We start from the raw sequence: 21007 nt of genomic DNA, 5'->3' as shown, positions 1-21007 counted from the left end.
AGCTTCAGAATAGACATGGGAGGGAAGTGATATGGACGAAAACAGGGCATAGGGGCTAAGAGATAATCACCGGTTGGGTCTCAAAACTAGAAGAATGGGGTTAAATTTAGAGAAGATATGCATGCCCTGTGAAAGGCCTAAGACACAAACTGTCAGACAGAATCTCATGGTAGAGCTTACAGAGGCCTGTGAGCAATGCTCCTTTGGTGACATTAGTAAAAAGAGGAGAACCCCCAAGCAGCATGAGGGTGCCTCCATTGGTGGCTCCTACATTTCACTTTCCTTTGGCAATTGGACTCCACACTGTTCCTAACAACATAATGATTTCAACTCTTTCTCCTAAGGAATTTTGTGGCAACTGTCGAATGCTAAGCTAACTAACAAGGCTTCATGAGTGTTCCCATAACACACACCCATGTCGCAACCTAACCTACAGGCTATTTCTTGATGTGATTTCAAGCACGTGTACATAAGGAGACAGGAGAACCTTCTGACTGCTTATTCAAACTGGTATTCTTTCTCAGGAATTTTTAATGGCTGATATTGATGAGTAAGGATAATTTGACTTAAGATGAGATATTTTTGGGCAGGATTTAGGATTAAAATGCATAGGAATTACTCAGGTTTTTATAATCAAGCCTTGACGAAAATTTGGTCTTGCGAGCAGGACTTGCTCAGTGGCTATGCCCTGGGAAGGTCTCCAGGAAAGGGCACCTCAGCTTATGGACTGTACAGGGAGATTATTAGCAGGGAGGCAATGTCTGTTCACCATGACATCAGCGGTCCCTTCTTGGACATTCTATTGTGTCCTAGAGAGTTCTTAGCATCCTCTGTGATGTCACCAGTGTTGTAGTAACCACCAGTGCCCTACTTTTTCTCAGTCCCTGCCTGGCAGATACACAGGAAGACATGTTTTCCCGGCTTCGCAAGAATTTTGGGAGAGTGAACATCGATTTTGGACAGACTGGAATGAGGGAATCTCACCTTTCATCAAAAATAAATGATAGACAACGAAAGCTGGCCTGGGGAATGCTGAGTAAGTTCTGTGAATTGTATGCTGAGCTTTTTGTCAGAGGGAGAATAGGCTTATGCTTATTTACTTTATCCATGCGGTCATGTTTTCTGCTAATCTTTTTTTTTGAAAAATTTTTTTAATTTATTTAATAATTAATAATAATTTTTTGGTTTCCGGGCAAACATCCCCCTCCCCCCTCCCCTTCCTTATGGGTGTTCCCCTCCCAACCCTTCCCCCATTGCCGTCCTCCTCCCAACAATCTAGTTCACTGGGGGTTCACTCTTAGCAGGACCCAGGGCTTCCCCTTCCACTGGTGCTCTTACTAGGATATTCATTGCTACCTATGAGGTCAGAGTCCAGGGTCAGTCCATGTATAGTCTTTAGGTAGTGGCTTAGTCCCTGGAAGCTCTGGTTGCTTGGCATTGTTGTACATATGGGGTCTCGAGCCCCTTCGAGCTCTTCCAGTTCTTTCTCTGATTCCTTCAATGGGGGTCCTATTCTCAGTTCAGTGGTTTGCTGCTGGCATTCGCCTCTGTATTTGCCCCATTCTGGCTGTGTCTCTCAGGAGCGATCTACTTCTGGCTCCTGTCGGTCTGCACTTCTTTGCTTCATCCATCTTGTCTAATTGGGTGGCTGTATATGTATGGGCCACATGTGGGGCAGGCTCTGAATGGGTGTTCCTTCAGTCTCTGTTTTAATCTTTGCCTCTCTCTTCCCTGCCAAGGGTATTCTTGTTCCCCTTTTAGAGAAGGAGTGAAGCATTCACATTTTGATCATCCATCTTGAGTTTCATTTGTTCTAGGCATCTAGGGTAATTCAAGCATTTGGGCTAAAAGCCACTTATCAGTGAGTGCATACCATGTATGTCTTTCTGTGATTGGGTTAGATCACTCAGGATGATATTTTCCAGTTCCAAACATTTGCCTACGAATTTCATAAAGCCGTTGTTTTTGATAGCTGAGTAATATCCCATTGTGTAGATGTACCACATTTTCTGTATCCATTCCTCTTTTGAAGGGTATCTGGGTTCTTTCCAGCTTCTGGCTATTATAAATAAGGCTGCTATGAACATAGTGGAGCACGTGTATTAGAATGGCTACTCCAGCTTGCTTCTTCTGACCATTTGCTTGGAAAGTTGTTTTCTAGCCTTTCACTCTGAGGTAGTGTCTGTCTTTGTCTCTGAGGTGTGTTTCCTGTAGGCAGCAGAATGCAGGGTCCTCGTTGCGTATCCAGTTTGTTAATCTATGTCTTTTTATTGGGGAGTTGAGGCCATTGGTGTTGAGAGATATCAAGAAATAGTGATTATTGCTTCCTGTTATATTCATATTTGGATGTGAGGTTACGTTTGTGTGCTTTTCTTCTCTTTGTTTTGTTGCCAAGACGATTAGTTTCTTGCTTCTTCTAGGGTATAGCTTGCCTCCTTATGTTGGGCTCTACCCTTTATTATCCTTTGTAGTGCTGGATTTGTAGAAAGATATTGTGTAAATTTGGTTTTGTCATGGAATATCTTGGTTTCTCCATCTATGTTAATTGAGAGTTTTGCAGGATACAGTAACCTGGGCTGGCACTTTTGTTATCTTAGGGTCTGTATGACATCTGTCCAGGATCTTCTGCCTTCATAGTTTCTGGCAAAAAGTCTGGTGTGATTCTCATAGGTCTGCCATTATATGTTACTTGACCTTTTTCCCTTACTGCTTTTAATATTCTTTCTATATTTTGTGCATTTGGTGTTTTGACTATTATGTGACGGGAGGTGTTTCTTTTCTGGTCCAATCTATTTGGAGTTCTGTAGGCTTCTTGTATGCCTATGGGTATCTCTTTTTTTAGGTTAGGGACGTTTTCTTCTATGATTTTGTTGAAGATATTTACTGGTCCTTTGAGCTGGGAGTCTTCACTCTCTTCTATACCTATTATCCTTAGGTTTGATCTTCTCATTGAGTCCTGGATTTCCTGTATGTTTTGGACCAGTAGCTTTTTCTGCTTTACATTATCTTTGACAGTTGAGTCAATGATTTCTAGGGAATCTTCTGCTCCCGAGATTCTCTCTTCCATCTCTTGTATTCTGTTGGTGAAGCTTCTATCTACAGCTCCTTGTCTCTTCTTTTGATTTTCTATATCCAGGGTTGTTTCCATGTGTTCTTTCTTGATTGCTTCTATTTCCATTTTTAATTCCTTCAACTGTTTGATTGTGTTTTCCTGGAATTCTTTCAGGGATTTTTGTGTCTCCTCTCTATGGGTTTCTACTTGTTTATTTATGTTTTCCTGGAATTCTTTCAGGCATTTTCGCGATTCCTCTCTGTAGGCTTCTACTTGTTCTCTAAGGGAGTTCTTCACGTCTTTCTTGAAGTCCTCCAGAATCATGATCAAATATGATTTTGAAACTAGATCTTGCTTTTCTGGTGTGTTTGGATATTCCATGTTTTTTTTGGTGGGAGAATTGGGCTCCGATGATGCCATGTAGTCTTGGTTTCTGTTGCTTGGGTTCCTGCGCTTGCCTCTCGCCATCATATTATCTCTAGTGTTGCTTTGTTCTGCTATTTCTGACAGTGGCTAGACTGTCCTATAAGCCTGTGCGTCAGGAGTGCTGTAGACCTGTTTTCCTGTTTTCTTTCAGCCAGTTATGGGGACAGAGTGTTCTGCTTTCGGGCGTGTAGTTTTTCCTCTCTACAGGTCTTCAGCTGTTCCTGTGGGCCTGTGTCTTGAGTTCACCAGGCAGGTTTCTTGCAGGGGAAATGTTGGTCCTACCTGAGGTTCCGAGGCTCAAGTGTGCTCGTGGGGTACTGCCTAAGTCCTCTCCGCGGCGGCAGCAACAGAGAAGATCTGGGCCGCTCTTTCCGGGATCCTCCATGCACCAGGGTTCCAGATGGCGTTTGGTGTTTTCCTCTGGCGTCTGGATGTGCGCAGAGTGCAGTCTCTTCTGGTTTCCCAGGCATGTCTGCCTCTCTGTAGGTTTAGCTCTCCCTCCCACGGGATTTGGGTGCAGAGAACTGTTTATTCGGTCTGTTTCCTTCAGGTCCGGCGGTGTCTCAGGCGCAGGGGTCCTGCAGCTCCTGGGCCCTCCCCTACGGGAACTCAGAGGCCTTATACAGTTTCCTCCTGGGCCAGGGATGTGGGCAGGGGTGGGCAGTGTTGGTGGTCTCCTCCGCTCTGCAGCCTCAGGAGTGCCCACCTGACCAGGCGGTGAGGTCTCTCTCCCACTGGGTTTGGGAGCAGAGAGCTGCTGCGGGCCGGGCGTTTTCTGCTAATCTTAATAAAACAGTCTACAACACACGTTCATTATTGATCCTGTGTAGCACATTTTGACTAATATACATTCATATTTGTAGAGCTGTAGAAAAATTGACATTTCCAAAGGTATATGGAAGTAATCCTAATGGAGAACCATATGCTTCAGTCTTTCTTGCAATACACTCTCAATATGCCCCCACAGATAATGACCTCCAAAGTCATGTTGGGAAAAAGGTTTTGATAAATGCTGTTGTCCTAGACCATACATATGCTGTGTTTTTATTGTTGTGGATTAGGTGTAGAATGATCATTTATGTCAGTGGGTCTTTTTCTCTACTGTATGTCTGTGGCCTGTCCTGGGTGAATTTCCCTCATAGTCCAAAAAAAGGAATCACATTCCCTGTTGTAGATCATTGTTGGGAACCATGTGCTTCTTCTGAGAGAGCAGCAGAGGTTCTAACCTGTGAGTCATCACCACAGATCCTGCAGGTTCTAACCTGTGAGGCATCACCACAGATCCTGCAGGTGGCTTTTGTCTTTCCAGGGCATGTGCTCCCTTAGGTGGACATGGTACCTCAAATTAAACAGAGAGATCTCAGGAAATGTGTATTCTTACTGAGCTGTGCAGGCTCAATGTGTTAGGCACCCAGGCATCCATAGAGGGCTCAGGTGGCCCCACTGCTCATTGAGGATTCAGGATGTTCCTACAGCATCACTTAGTTTCCATATTAGAGCAGATCCTTCACCTAGTATCAATGATGACCATATCTACTATGCACATTTATAAAATACAGAATGGAAACTATCTTCCTGTAGGCCTGCTGCACATAATGAATTCTTTTGATAGATATTAAGAAATTTATCTTAATCTAAGCAGTTTAGGGAGGAACCTCAAGAGCAACCATAGTGAATGCAGCCTACAGCTGTGAGCACATGTTTCTTTTGGATAGCAAGCCTGTGCAAACCCAGAACCTAGGTGGGCCAGTTCAAGCTGCCCTTTTTCCGTGGCAAATCTGGGTTCCTGTTGTAAATGTATTTTTTTCCAGGTGACTGATTTCCAATTTATGGAATTGAACTGACTTACTCAGAGTCTGAGTTACTCAGAAAGTTAAAATTCAGAAGGAATGATCCAGAATGTCCACAAACAGTTGCTGTGACACCAAGGCTTTTAAGAGCTCAGCATCTAGAGAAGCAATGTATTGTTTGTTTATTCTCAAGCATAGGTCCTCTAGTCATTCATTAGAAGCTGACCATGCCACAGAAAGGGTCGTCTGTATCAAAACAGAAGCTAGTGGTACCTAGATATCCAGCACACTTTCACATTGCCACTGTATTTGAGGTTCTCAGTTAATATAAAAGGACCTGGAAGAGCTTGTGTCTTGCTATACATATTCCTAATTTATTAGCCTTCAAGACAATGTGTGCTTTGTCTTGCTAATGCTACCACTGGCATACAATACCTTGCATAATTTCTACTGACATCTGTGACAGGAGACAATAGTTCAAGTTATCCCTTACTTGAATAAACTGTTCTTAGAGTAAATTGTAGTCTAAGTGGCCTTCCATTCTCTCTGACATTGTAAACATTTCCAGTCTTCAGAAAAGTCTGTCACTGTCCAGTACAAATCTTAAGATGTCCACACTGTCAGCTAGGTGTCTTCATCCAGCTTGCCCTGTAATTTTGTGTAACATTAATTGTGTTCCAGCCTAAGGATTTAATTCAATGTTACAGTACTTGCCAAACATGCTGAAAACCTTGGTTTCCACCCTAGTCCTATGTGCTATGCAAAAAGAAAATAGGGAACCCCAATTGCATTTGAAGATTAGCCTCCAGCAAAAGAAGAGCCTTCATAGGACCTTTTAAGTAACTCTACACCCCAGCTTCACCACAGCTTCCTCCATTGATTTAATAATTAGTGTATTTTCATTAATGCTCACCATATTGGTGGTGTGCAAAAAATATGCACCATGTCAGTAAAGTATGGGCGCGTGTGTGTGTGTGTGAGTGTGTGTGTGTCTGTGTGTGTGTGTGTGTGTATGTGGGTGTCTGTGATTGTTCATGTCTATGTTTGAGCCTGTTCTTCCATGAACTCACTATAAAATTTTATAAAATGAATTAGAAGTATACAGTGAAAACTGTCGAGGTGCATGCAGACTTGGGTTACTACTCTCCCATGGTACCTTGCAGATAACACTGAAATTGTTTGCCTACATTAATACAGCCTAAATCCAGGCTATGCATGATTCTCAGTGAGATTTGGACATCGGCTCCACTACAGAGAGCGACAAAACTTCATTTATTACATGCTCTTGTTACCAAGGTGAGGGAATACTTCACCCCACAGAGAGTCTGGTAGGTTGTGATGGCAGCAAATGAACTCGCTTTTCCCTGTCCTGCCTGACTTTGTCAGCAGAGTGGGCATTCCTGCAGGAAAAACTTTCACATGCTTCTTTAAAAGCACCTGTTCCTCACATCTAGATAAACTTGAAAATAGGCTTCTCCAAGTCAGTCTGAGTGCTCCTACTCCCAGCTCAGAGCTGTAACACCATAGGATCCTCCAGCCACACTGAAGGGTAGGTCCCATGGAGGAGTAGAACAAAGTGTCTCTTCTGAGAAGTGACTTAAAACAGAAGGTTGAGAAGTGATACTCAACCCCCAAGTGCTTCTTCCTGGAGAAAGCAACCAGATCTCCCTGTTAAACAGTGTAGCTCCCACATGACCCAAGTCTTTGCCTGGGGAAATTTTCTGGAGCTTAGTTGCCCAGTCAGAATGGGGTTGCATTCTTGATCCATGTTCACTCCTACAACAAAAGTTCCTCCCCTAGAAGCCCATGAGTTGACCCAGGTCCTTCTAGGACCAACAGACAAGAGAGAACAGAGTGCATCCAAGGGGAGAGAAGAGGGCAGAATTATTATAACCTGGAGAAATCCCCCAAATCGGCCACCTAACAACTATAGGGTTTGTGCATATTGTGGATTTCGGAATCTTAAGGACAGACTTTTCTGTAACACCTGCTAGGTGAAGCTGAAGTCTACTGTGGGTGGGATTATCCCGGCAGGGAGGGGATCTGAGTATCCAGGCCTGGCCAGCTTCTTCATTCTCCTGGAAGTAATTGTTGGTCAGCTCTAAATCTGAAGTGGGAGTTGGTTTTTCTCAACTCAAACAGGTGATATTTCAATTCTCATCCACTATGTGAGAGACACACAGTTACCCACGGGGGATTTGAACTTACTTCTATAAAAGTGACTGTGGGCTGAAAGAGGGAAACCATTCCTGCCTTTAGCATTCTGCCTTTATCGGAGACTACAGAGACTAGCTTCCTGGAAAATATGTCCAAGCAGACAGACGTAACGGAGGAAATTGAGGTAAGAAAAGTAATGGGGACCGTGATTCCACATTGTGCCTTTAGCCAGAAATCTCTGATGTCGATAATGCAAGCAGCCTTGAGCCTGCTAAAACTTGTCACTACTTCACGGTGTCTCTGCACTTAGGACTGCCTCAGGTCCTCCTTATATGAAGGCCTTTCTTTTAAAAATAAATTGTATAAAGCAATGTTTATCAACCTGTGAGGCACAACCTCTCACACAGATTGCATATCAGATACCTTGATATCAGATACCTTGATAACAGATACCTTGCATATTATGACTTATAAGAACAGCAATATTTATTATGAAGTAGCAATGAAACAATTTTATGGTTGGGGTCACCACAGCATGAAGAGCTGTATTAAAGAGTTGCAGCACTAGGAGTGTTGAGACCCACTGCCATAGAAGCTGACACATGGGAGCAGACTCCTCAGATGAGGAGAGGCACATGGCAAGGGATACTGTGTCCCACCCTAGCACCCAGAGGCACAATCTATCCCAGGAGTCTGTGTGCTCATCTTGTCTTCAGTTCTCCCAGGTTCAAGAAGAGCATTGATCATCTCAGGAGAGTCAGCTTGCACAGCCCACATCAGGCCCAATGCTTCCCTTCACAGAGAAGGATGTGGGTGTAAGTGACAGCCAGTGAGACTGAGGGACCTGATGATCATTTGCTCTGAACTGTGATTTCTTCACCTGTAAAAAGGAGGCATTTCTGCTGAATTGGGTTGTTGTGGAGATGGACAGAGCATACACACTGATCAGGGCTTCCCTGGCATGGTTAATTGGAAATTTTCTCTGGTGATGCATTTAAAAGTAGAATCTCCAGCCACGTGGGGTTAGATGCTGGGCACCTTAAAGATGGTATAAACGTACTGTGACTGTGATGCTACCTCGAATTTACACCCTATGCTCTTGTTTAAATTTAAAAAGACGAATCAAGTATAAACTGCCAATGTGAAATAATCATGTGCAGAATTGAGCTAATTCCTTTGAAGTCATTTAGTTTTTCTTTTTCTGCATCTATACTGAAGACATCTAGAGTAGCACTATTGAGATCATAAAGCCTTCTATTAAAGTGCTACCCATCCATTCCTCTCTCCCTGAGGACCTCTCAGGTGACTAAAGGAAACCTGATTTCTTGTCAGATTGTTCCCAGCTGGTGTGATCTCTCTGTCCATGGACCTTGCCAAACGCTGCAGAGCCAATGTGCTGTTTCACAACACAAAATCCAGACATTAATTTTACCAATGAAGTTCCCGGACTCAGATGCTGATGTCAAGTAAAGCTCCCAAGTGTCCTTCCTAATTCACTGACGTCCAAGAAGAAGGGCATTCTTGGTCCCTCTGAACACTTTCCTAAATATCCTTCAACTCAAAGACTTATCATTGCCTTAGCTACCTTCATTTGCTTTCAAGTCCTGCCTTGATCTGCTCTGGACCTAAGTGCACCTTTTACCTTTGCAAGAAAGGTGTGTGGTAGGTGAGCCATACAGTAATAAAGTCCATGTTTACAGGAAACTAATGGCTCTTGCATAAATGTCTGTGCCCTGGCGATGCCATAAAACAAAATAGTTTTTCATTAAATAATACATTCTAGGTGATCACAGTGTGATCAGATATTTTGTAACCTAACTTTCAAATGTTCTCTCAATTATATAAATCAAGTTCCCTCATGTGTATTCCGGTCTTTCTCTGTTATGTCTGATTGCATCATCGTAGGAATCCCAGGGAACACAAATCATGGGCTTTTGAAACTGTTGTATATGGCCAACCAGGAAGGAAACCTATCCAGGAGACTACTGATACTTGACACATAAATTCACCTCCCTATTTTCATATAGTTTATGGTAAGAGGTCATCATTCCTGATTATGTCTCATTATCCAGCGGGATAATAAATGGAAGAATAGTGATCAAGGAGGTCACCACACAAAGCAAAAGAATCCATCTCAGATGAAAATGTATGGTGTATTGAATCCAAAATATCCATGAATTTCAGGACACAATTTAAGGCCAAACCTAAGGACAATAGATATAGAAGCGAATTGCAATGGCCAAAAAAATACAAAAAGCCTACAGAACGCCAAATTAATTTTACCAGAAAAATTCCTCCCTTCACATAAAAATTAAAACACTAAATTCACAGATCCAAGAAAGAACATTAAAGGGAGTAGTACAAATATCCATTACCAAATGAATTCAGACCTATTTGAATTACACCACATATCTCAACAGAGACTCTAATAGCCAGAAAATCTTGGGCAGATGTAATGCAGACCCAAGCTCCTATACACTGTGTAATTCACAATCACCATAAATGAAGAAACCAAGGTATTACATGACAAAACCAAATTTAAACAATATTTTTCTCTAAGAAAGCACAACATAAGATAATAGGAGGTAAACTACAAGACAACAAACTAAATTTTACCCAAGAAAATCCAAGAAATTAATCATCTCACAATAATTTCAAGAAAGAGAAGCACACAAACATAATTTCCTCTATAACCAGAAAAAGAAGAGAAAGCAGCAATCATTGGTCTTTAATATCTAACCAGACCCTCTGTGACCAAACCCACAGCTCCTAGGGATTTAACTGCCAGCCAACTTGTATACAAGTATGGGTCTATGGTCCTAGGTACTGTGTATGAGACGATTGATTTACTTTGTATCAATGTGGTTGTAGGACCTTACTCTGCTAGGCCTGTTGCCCCACCAAATGGAGATCCTAGAGGTGTGAGGCGGGAATGAATATGTGTGAGTTGGGGAGCACTGTTCTATAGGGAAAGCTGAGCAGAAATGTGATGATAGGCTTCATTAGGGGATTTTGGAGAGAGGAACAACATTGGAAATGTAAATAAATAAAATAAACAATTAATAAGAAATAGCCAAAAATCAAATAAAAAGTAAAGAGGTAAAGGAAAAATTAAACCAACCAAAAAAAAAAAAAAAAAAAAAAGAAAAGAAAACCCTGTAGGGGACTGTCCTAATTCTGCTTGTATTTTAAAGCTAATTGGTAGAATGTAAGACTGGTTAAAACTCCCAAAAAAGTGACTCTGCTCCCAGTTAATTGTGATTATAAAGAAGCACAGCAGAGAGATGGTGGAGGTGAGTTTTTGAGGGCTTTGCTAGAGAGGATCACTAGGAGGGAAGAAGGAAGAAGAAGCTGCCAAAGAAGAAAAGAAGAATGGATGTGATGGAGAGGAGGGAGGAAGCAGGACAGCAGCCATTAGTTAAGACAGAGGAAAGCCTGGTCCTGAGGACTGTCCAAGTGGAACAAAGAGCAGCCAAGATGCTGCATAGTAAGTAGGAGTTCAGAGACATTGTTTGGAAATTAGACCTAATTCCATGCAGGACAGGCAGCTGCCCAGCTACTGTGCAGATTAAGGGATATTATAAATAAATTAAAAACTATGTATAACCAGTAAGCCAGCTCTGTAGAGGATCCTAATAGGAATACTTTATTTGCAGGGAAGGATAAAATACCAGAGGACACAGCAAAAAAATTTACACCACTAGGACAGTCAATCAAAAGTAGCCTACAAAAGTCTTAAAAATTAACAAACTGACAATAGTTAACACAGAAGTTTAAATAATATTTACATATCAATAACCTCAATTCCCTAGTAAACAATCATATATTTCGTCTGAAACAGGACTGCCATCATGAGAGATATAGAGGGTATACTAGGGAAACAGAACAAAGAACCATGTCCCTTTAGCAATCCTATGCAGTTTCTCTATCTAGTTGACAGAATAGATTTCAAACTCATCCTGTCCAGAAGACATAAGGATATTCACTTCATACTTTGCAATTACTAAAGCATACTACAATTCTAAATATATACATATTAACAAAGGCTACCCAAATTTAAAAATATATGTTATCAGATAGCTACAGATAGTTATAATAGTGAAACTACAGATTAGTTATAATAGTGGTTGTGATTTGTTTATTACTTCTCCATTCTGACAACTTAAGAGATCATATGCAAATAAACAAAATAGGAGAAGCAGAATTAAGTGACATGATCAGGCAAATGGAACTAAAAAACTACAGTGAACTATACATATATTTTCTATCAGCCTGTGGACATTACTCCAAAATTGACCAGAGAGTAGGAAAAAAATAAGCCTCAGAAAATATAAGAAAGTTGAAGGAATGTTGTGCATTCTATCTGAGCCCAAAGGAATCAAACTGGTATCACACAATTAAAAGTACAGAAAATACACACACTCATGGAAAGTAAGTAACATATACAATACACTACTGAAGGATCAGGTGAGAAAAAAATAAGGAAATATTAAGATTCCTAGAAATGAGTGACATTGAAAACACAACCACCATCCACAGATCTATATGATACAATAAAAGTTTATGAATTATGTTACAATCACCAAAGTCAAAGGAGTGAACCCATATAATCTCTTCGTCTTCTGTCAGAGGTAGAGAATGTGGAGTGTGTGCTATTGGGATTATGCCTTGAATGGGCTTGCCACCTTCCCAATTTCCCTTTGCAATGATAACATATGTGATTTGGCATTACACATTGGATGTGTGTAATTGGCCATTTGATTTCATAGAGGGAATAATTAAGGGACTGCCTGCAGTTTTATGAAGCTCTTTGGACAAACTGTGTAGACTGTGAAAGACTATAGGGCTTTTGGAAAGCGAGCTAAGTGCAGTTTCCATTACGATATGTTTAAGATCCTATGGACAATTGGGAGTAGAATGTGGTATTTTGAAGGATAGTGGCTCCCATAAACTCACATGTATGAATGTTTGTTGCTGATTAGAGGAAATGTGCGGGAAGAAGTAGAAGATATGTTTTTTTTTTTTTTGTAGGATTGTTATGGGATTGGGTTTTGAGGTTCCCAAATTCCATTCCATTTATACTTAACTCTCACTTTCTCTGTGTCCAACTTGCAGATAAGATGTAAGATCTCAGCGAGTTCTCTAGAAACATGGTGGCCTACCTGCTGCCATGTACCCCCACATACTGATCACAGACTCATGATCCTTGAAACAGTAAGCCCCAATAAACTCTTTCTTCAAAAAGTTCCCTTGCTCATGGTGTCTCTTCGAAGCCTAGAAAACAAAGATTGGAAGGAACACTTAAGTGAAAAATTTCTCAATAAAATCCTGGCAAATAAAATTCAGACACATCAGGTAGCATGATCAAGTTGGCTTGCCTCCAGAGAGCAAGAATGTTTCAACAAATACAAATGAATAAACAATACACCACATGAAATCAAGAACAGGAAACACATGATCATTGCACTAGAGGCAGACAATTTCTTTGGCCAATTCTCACAGTGATACAGGAAATAGACCTGGAGAATCTGGGATATGGAGAAGATATACCTTAACATTATAAAGACAATTTAGAAGGCCAACAGCATCCTAACTGGAGAAAATCTTAATGCATTTCCACTAAAATAAGGAATATGTCACAGATGTTCAATCTTTTCATCTAATCCAACTAGTATGTGAAGTCTTCTCCAAACAATATGAAAACAGAAATATGTAAAGGCATGTCCATATGAAGGAAAACAGTCAGAGTATTCTCCTTTGCAGGTGATATGATCCATATGTAAAGAACACTACGGTTCCACTAGAAAATTCTTACAGCTCATGGACCCACTCACTGAAATCACATTAAAATCAATAAAATTCCTGTATACCAACAATAAATATCAACAAACATACCAAGAAAACAAACACATTCAGAATAGCCTTAAAAATCTTGTAATAAATCTAAGAAAGTGAAGACATGTTACAATGAAAACATTAAGAAAAAATAACAAAAAACTGAACAAACCAGAAAATGAAAACACTTCTCATTTTCATGCATCAGTAGGATTAATATTGTTATATCAAATCCTACCAGAATCATCTACATGCTTAAATCCATCCCGTCCTAATTCTGATGTAGGGCTTCAGGGAATGAAATAAAGATCTCAACCAATGAAAGCACAAATGAGCAGGGCAGTCAGATACTACTACATAGTATACAGTACATCACTGCAGAACGCATCACCTTTAATAATTTCAAGTTCATTTTGGGGAATAGTAAAAAAGAACCAAGCCTGTTAATATCATGAGAACAGACACAAAGTCTATAGGAATTATATAAAATACCCAGATATTGGTGTATGTACTTATCAGCCTCCGGGTTTTGAAAAAGAGGCCAAACTAAGAAACAAAACAAAACAAAAAACCCACCACCACCACCACCACCTCCACACACAAAGTGCAATTTTCAACCCGTTGGGTCCAACTACTTCCTGGGGCAATCACATAGAGACATACTTTATACAGGATATTTACATCACCATTCAAAAGAGTAGTAACCTAACTTTCTGACTTAGCAACGATATAATTTTGTAGTTGGGGGTTGGTTACCATAAGGTGAAAAACTGTATTCCTTGAGATGCTTTTGGTCATGGTATTTTTTTGCAGTAACAGAAATGTGACTGATATGTAAACTATGTAAACTGGTAACAGCATTAGTGGACTTGTTTTGTGAGGAATCTCTTTTTTTTTTTTTTTTTTTTTGGTGGACGGTGTAAGACTTTGGATAGGGAGAATTTTGAAATATTTAAGCAGATCATAACACTCCCTATTAGTTTGCCACATGGGTGACATAAGTATTGTGAGTAGTGTGCAAAATAGAGCCTCTCTGATGAGACTTGAAAGGATGGAGGAATTCTATTGGTGACTGGCTTAGAGGCAATTAGCAATATTTTGGCAAATAATCTATATCCTTTCGGCCTGTATACTAACAAGATACCTGAATCTAAATAAAAAAGTAACAGACCAATAGTTTTGAGCAAATTCAAAGGTAGATAATGTGTGACCTTCCTCAAAAGGTGTGAATGTGTGTTCATATTTTCAATTGTTAATGTAGCCAGGACTTTAGTTAATCCCTCCACATTCAGTACCTGGAAGCATTTGAAAGTGCAAGATCTCACAGGATTTGGAAAATACCCCAATTATTGTAAGGTCCCCAAAATTGTTGTCACCCCCAAAGATATGGATACAAGTTTAATGAACATGACACCCAAACTCTCAAAGGAAGGATGGGTGGCTGCTTATTTGTCAGCAGTGGGTTATAGATGTTCATTGTCATTCAGGGGGTTGGTTGCAATTTTTACTGGTCATGGTCAGTGAGGAAACAGTAAAGGAGAATAGAATCAGGGACATCTTACTTACTTTCTCTTTCTCTCCTCAAACATTTATCTCTCCTATCTAGGGTTTTGTGAAGCAGGAGAAAGGGGCTAACATGACAAAAAGCATAGATTATTCAATCTTTTTTTATACTAGGAAGCAACACCAAGTGTCAAATATTTTAGGATGACATGGAATTTGAATGATGATAGAATTTCATATTATACTTGAATAAATGATTAAACTCTTGTTTAAGATATAAGTATATGCATCTTATTCACAATACGGTGTAAAATTCTAATTGTATAAAATTACTACTGTACACTGCCATGGATAATTAAGGAATGCAAATAGTACTATCCAACTATAAATAATCAGTGTTCTAGTGATGTTAGGTACTTGTTTAGTTAGGTACAGAAATAAGCTTTATTTAGCTTCTTGTATATGTATTCAAATTAAACAGTAAAACCTTTGAAAAAATTCCACATTTGTGCACTAGATAGACTTTACATAAAAAGATGGTTCTCTAATTCTTTAGAGATCTGAAGAATCTGCCATTTCAGATGTCCTAGTAGTCAAAGGCTATTCACAATGGGAGAGACCTCAAGTCCAGGCAGTGTCCTCATGCTATTCTGAAGAAGATGATGGGAACTAAAGAACCCTAACTGGAGTGTCCTTCAAATGTGGCAAAGTGGCCATGGGGTGAAATACGACCCACTTACCTCCACTGCTGCCAGAAAGCTGTCCAGACTGTGGAGAAGGGGATCATGGGGAAGTCTATTGTCCCAGGCTTTGGAGTGAAAATGAGGATAGTCCTTCAAATGACCTACTTCAAAGGATGGTTGTCAGAGCCCCTGGCCCATTCAGTTGACACTGGATGCCACAATGACACAAGAATATTTGCTGACTGTCTGTCACGGTAGCCAACAATTTCTGTCATTTCTTTAGAATTGGAAGCTATTTGCTCTGAATTTCCTGTTTCTTCATGCAACATTTCTCCTTCTCAGGTCTCAAATGGAGTTGAAGACTAGATAGTTTACTGTTAAATTTTCTTGTCATGAGACTCAGAAAAGAAAACGAGTTCACCGTCACACAGGAATGTGACAACTAGGTACCTGACAGGACCAGGGTGGACATGGGAGGTCCAGAATGAGGGGCTTGACAGACAACCCACTGCAGCATCAAAATGCCGCCACAACCGCTCTGGCACCATAAATCCTGAACCCCGACGGGGATGACAACAGAGTGTGCATGGCCTGACTGCAGCCCGGGACTTTTCAAAGCTTGTATCACCCCCGAGCACTTAGAAGAGCTTGAGCAGTGAGGGAGATGCCCAGAAGCTGCTGCTGTAGTAGGAGGCAGTTTCAGCTGTTGGAGGTGGAGATAGAGGCAGAGGTGGGATGGGAGAAGGAGTTTCCCTGGAAGGACCAGAACAGACACTGTTCTTACCATGTGAGAACCCCACCCAAATACACCCCACCCCCACAAAAACCCAGTCCACTGCCAAACCTCTCCATGCTAAGCTTTCACTTCTTTATCCCCAATGTGCACATTTTAATTTTTTTAAACTTCTCATTTGTTCTCTGTGAATTTCACATCATGCAGTTCAACTCCATTGATATCCACCACCCCCTCATATCTGAAGTCCACCCTTGAATCCTTCTCCATATCAAAGAAAAATAATCTACTTGTGGAAGATGAAAATAGAAAAAGATAAAAAATGGCAATATTTCCACAAAAGAGGTGTAAAATTAAAAAGATGAAGGCCATAGACCCTTTAATTGTTTACAATGAAAAAAAGTACTTTTCGATTCAGGGAAGTTATTATGGTTAATAAATGAAAGTTATGATAGACGGAGGATAAAAAAGTTTAAGAACTGAGAGAAAGTGATTCAGGTAAAAAATTTTACACTAATATAATTTAGTTAATGAAGTTCCTTCTCCAATTTTGCCAAATAGAAATGGACTGAATATTGTGACAGTCATTCTTATGTGATGCATCTCAAAATTTATCTTACTTTATCTAGCTTATCAATGTAAAGATAAGGGTATTTCTTCTTGTAAAAGAGGAAATGCTGAGGTGACATCTCTTTGTACTAAGGTGTGTCAACTTCAATTCTTAGTTCTTTACTGGCAGAGAGCTAAATGCTGGCAGGATTTCTGTCTTGTCATTTCTATGGCCCAACATCAGGTTTGCTATTTTGTAGATGTTTGTCCTTCTCACCAGCTCACCACAAGCTGAGAGATCTATCAGGTCTTGTCTCACTGCCGATTGTACGTAATGAAGACCTTATGGCCAAGAGCTACCTCAGAAAGTATGTGGGCAGAACACCAGACATACAGAGGAACATAGGGTGAGGCAAGCTGAAGCTGGAGATTCAGAATAGACATGACAGGGAAGCGATATGGAGCAAAACAGTATGTACTTGTAAAGAGATATTCACCAGTTTGGTCTTAAAACTGGAAGAATGGGGTTAAATTTACAGAAGGTGAGGGCATGCCAAGTGAAAGGCCTAAGGTAAAAACTGTCAGATAGAATCTCATGGTATAGCTTACAGAGGCCTGTGAGCAATGGTGCTTTGGTGAAATTGGTGCAAGGAGGAGAACCTCACAAGCAGCATGAGGGTGCCTTCATTGGTGGCTCCAACATTTCACTTTTCCTCTGTCAATTGGAATCCAAACTGTTCCTAGCACAATAATGATTTCAACTCTTTCTCCTAAGGGATTTTGTGGCGACTGTGGAATGCTAAGTAAAAGGCTTCATGAGAGTTCCCATAACACACACCCATGTCGCAACCTACCCTGCAGGCTATTTCTTGATGTGATCTCAAGCACATGTACATAACGAGACAAGAGAATCTTTTGACTACATATTCAAACTGGTGTTTTTTTTCAGGAATTTTTAATGTCTAATATTGCTGAATGAGGATAATTTGAGTTAAGATGAGACATTTTGGGGCCGGCATAGCAGGGAAATGTTCATTAAAATGCATAGGAATTACTAAGTTTTTCATAATCAAGCCTTGAGGAATATTTGGCCTTGGAATCAGGAGTTGCTCAGTGTCTATGCCCTAGGAAAGTCTCCTGGAAAGGGCACCTCAGCTTATGCACTATACAGGGAGGTTATTAGCAGGGAGGCAAATTCTGTTCACTATGATATCAGATGTCCCTTCTTGGAAATTCTATGGTTTCCTAGAGAGTTCTTGGCATCCTCTGTGATGTCACCAGGGTTGTAGTAACAACCAGTGCCCTACTTTTTCTCAGTCCCTGCCTGGCAGATACATAAGAAGACATGTTTTCCCATCTTCCCAAGAATTTTGGGAGAGTGAATGGCGATTTTCGACAGAGTAGTGTGAGGCAATCTGGCCTTTCATCAAAAAAAAAAAAATGGACAAAAGAAACAAGTCTGGGGAATGTGGAGTAAGTTCTGTGAATTGTATTCTGAGCTTTCTGTCAGTGGGAGTATAGGTTCAGGCTGATATTTCTAACAATGGGCCACAACAACTGGAGCATCTACAACGGAATTGAATTTCCATGAACATCACAATTCCTGAGAGTCAATGATTTCAGAAAATTAGTTTTCCCATCCCCAAAGGGAGGATATGGTAAGGCTAATGCTATTATTCTGTGAACTTCTGGCCTTTACTTTTAAAGAGCATATATTACATATGTTATGTTACATTGAAAAATAACACCATCAGGAGACATTCAGGCTCCAACATTTCTGAATTTAGACAGGGCATCAATCTACCCCGCTCTCATTGCTTCTTTAAATACAGTAGATATCTGACTTTAGCTTGCCCTGTAATTTTGTAGAACATTAATAGTGTTCCAGCCTTAGGATTTCATTCAATGTTACAGTACTTACCAAACATGCTGAAAACCCTAGCTTCCACCCTAGTCCGGCGTGCTATGGAGAAAGAAAATAACGAACCCCAGTTGCACTTGAAGTTTACCCACCAACAAAAGGAGAGCCTGCAAAGGACCTTTTAAGTAACTATAAGCCACAGTCTCTACACAGCTTCCTCCACTTATTCAATTATTAGTATATTTTCATTAATGCTCACCTTATTTTTGGTGTACAAAGAATATGCACCATGTCAGTAAAGTATGGGTGTGTGTGTGTGTGTGTGTGTGTGTGTGTGTGTGTGTGTGTATGTTCCTGTCTATGTTTGAGCATGTTCTTCCGTGAACTCACTATAAAATTTTATAAAATGACTTAGAAGACTGTAGTGAAAACTGTCCAGGTTCATGCAAACATGCTTTACTACTGTCCCATGGTACCTTGCAGATAACACTGATACTGTGGCCTACTTTAATACAGCCTAAATCCGGGCTCTGCATGGTGCTCATTGACATTTTGATGTCGGAACCACGACAGAAATCAGCAAAAGTTTCATTTATTACATGCTGTTGTTACTAAGGTGAGGCAAAGCCTTGCCCCATATAGCGACTGGTAGGATGTGATGGCAGTACATAAACTCGCTTTTCCCTGTCCTGTGTGTCTTTGCCTGCAGAGGTCTCTCCTGCAGGAAATACTTTCACATGCTTCTTTAAAAGCACCTGTTCCTCACATCTAGATCAGCTGTGAAAAGAGGCTTCTCCAAGTCAGTCTGAGTGCTCCCACTCCCACCTCAGAGTTGCAACACCATAGGATCCTCCAGCCACACTGAAGGGTAGGTCCCATTGAGGAGTTAGACGAAAGTGCCCCTTCTCAGAAGTGACTTAGAACAGAAGGTTGAGAAGTGAGAGTCAACACCCAAGTGCTTCTTCCTGGAGAAAGCAACCAGATCTCCCTGTTAAACAGTGTAGTCTATCACAGGACCCAGTTCTTTGCCTGCAGAAGATTTTTCTGGAGATTAGTTGCCCAGTCAGAATGGGGTTACATTCTTGATCCATGCTCACTCCCACAACAAAAGCTCCTCCCCTAGAAGTCCTTGAGTTGACCCAAGTCCTTTTAGGACCAACAGACAAGAGAGAACAGAGTGCATCCAAGGGAAGAGAAGAGGCCAGATGATTATAACCTGGAGAAATCCCCCAAATCGGCCACCTAACAACTCTAGGGTTTGTGCATATGGTGGATTTCAGAAACTTAAGGTCAGATTTTTCTGATAACACCTGCTAGGTGAAGCTGAACTCTACTGTAGGTGGGATTATCCCAGGCAGGGAGGGGATTTGGGTCTTCAGGCCTGGCCAGCTTCTTCATTCTCCTGAAAGTAATTGTTGGTCAGCTGTAAATCTGAAGTTGTAGTTGGGTTTTCTCAAGTCAAACAGATATTTCAATTCTCATACACTATGTGAGAGACACACAGTTACCCACGGGGGATTTGCACTTACTTCTATACAAGTGACTGTGGGCTAAAAGAGGGAAACCATACCTGCCTTTAGCATTCTGTCTTTATCAGAGACTACAGGGACTAGCTTCCTGGATAGACATGTCCAAGCAGACAGACATTGTAAGGGGGAAAATTGAGGTAAGAAATGTCATGGGGCCAGTGATTTCAGATTGTACCTTTAGCCAGAAAATCTCTGGTGGCACTAAGGCAAGCAGCCTTGGGCCTGTTAAAACTTGTCACTACTTCACGGTGTCTCTGCCTTTATGTCTGCTCCGGGTCCTCCTTATATGAAGGCCTTTCTTTTAAAAAAATTATATAAAGCAATGTTTCTCAGACTGTGAGAAACAACTTCACACACAGATTGCATATCAGATACCTTGCATATTATGACTTATAAGTACTGCAAACTTCATTAGGAAGTAGCAATGAAACAATTTTATACTTGGGGTCACCACAGCATGAAGAGCTGTATTGCAGAGTTGCAGCACTAGGAGTGTTGAGACCCACTGCCATAGAAGCTGACACATGGGAACAGACTCCTCAGATGAGGAGAGGCACATGGCAAGGGATACTGTGTCCCACCCTAGAACCCAGAGACAGGATCTATCCCAGGAGTCTGTGTGCTCATCTTGTCTTCAGTTCTCCCAGGTTCAAGAAGAGCACTGATCATCTCAGGAGAGTCAGCTTGCACAGCCCACATCAGGCCCAAAGCTTCCCTTCACAGAGAAGGATGTGGGTGTAACTGACAGCCAGTGAGACTGAGGGATCTGATGATAATTGGCTCTGAGCTGTGATTTCTTCACCTGTAAACTGGAGGTGTTTCTGCTGAAGTGGGTTGTTGTGGAGATGGACAGAGCATACACACTGATCAGGGCCTCCCTAGCATGGTT

The 21007-nt window shown here is 41.0% G+C and overlaps 1 protein-coding gene across 1 annotated transcript in view; it reads left to right on the top strand.

Moving 5' to 3' along the window:
• Positions 1–888: 888 nt before the first annotated feature.
• Positions 889–21007, top strand: part of LOC134480022 (disks large homolog 5-like) — a 34435-nt gene continuing 14316 nt past the window's right edge. The window contains exon 1 of the mRNA XM_087564058.1: positions 889–1036. Within this exon, the coding sequence (XP_087420184.1) occupies positions 910–1036 (127 nt within the window). The 5' untranslated portion in view covers positions 889–909. The remainder of the gene's footprint in view (positions 1037–21007) is intronic.

The sequence above is a fragment of the Rattus norvegicus genome, chromosome 8 (genome assembly GCF_021556685.1).
Source record: "Rattus norvegicus strain SHRSP/BbbUtx chromosome 8, alternate assembly SHRSP_T2T, whole genome shotgun sequence".
NCBI lineage: Eukaryota > Metazoa > Chordata > Mammalia > Rodentia > Muridae > Rattus > Rattus norvegicus.
This window is presented reverse-complemented; position numbering and strand designations above follow the sequence as displayed.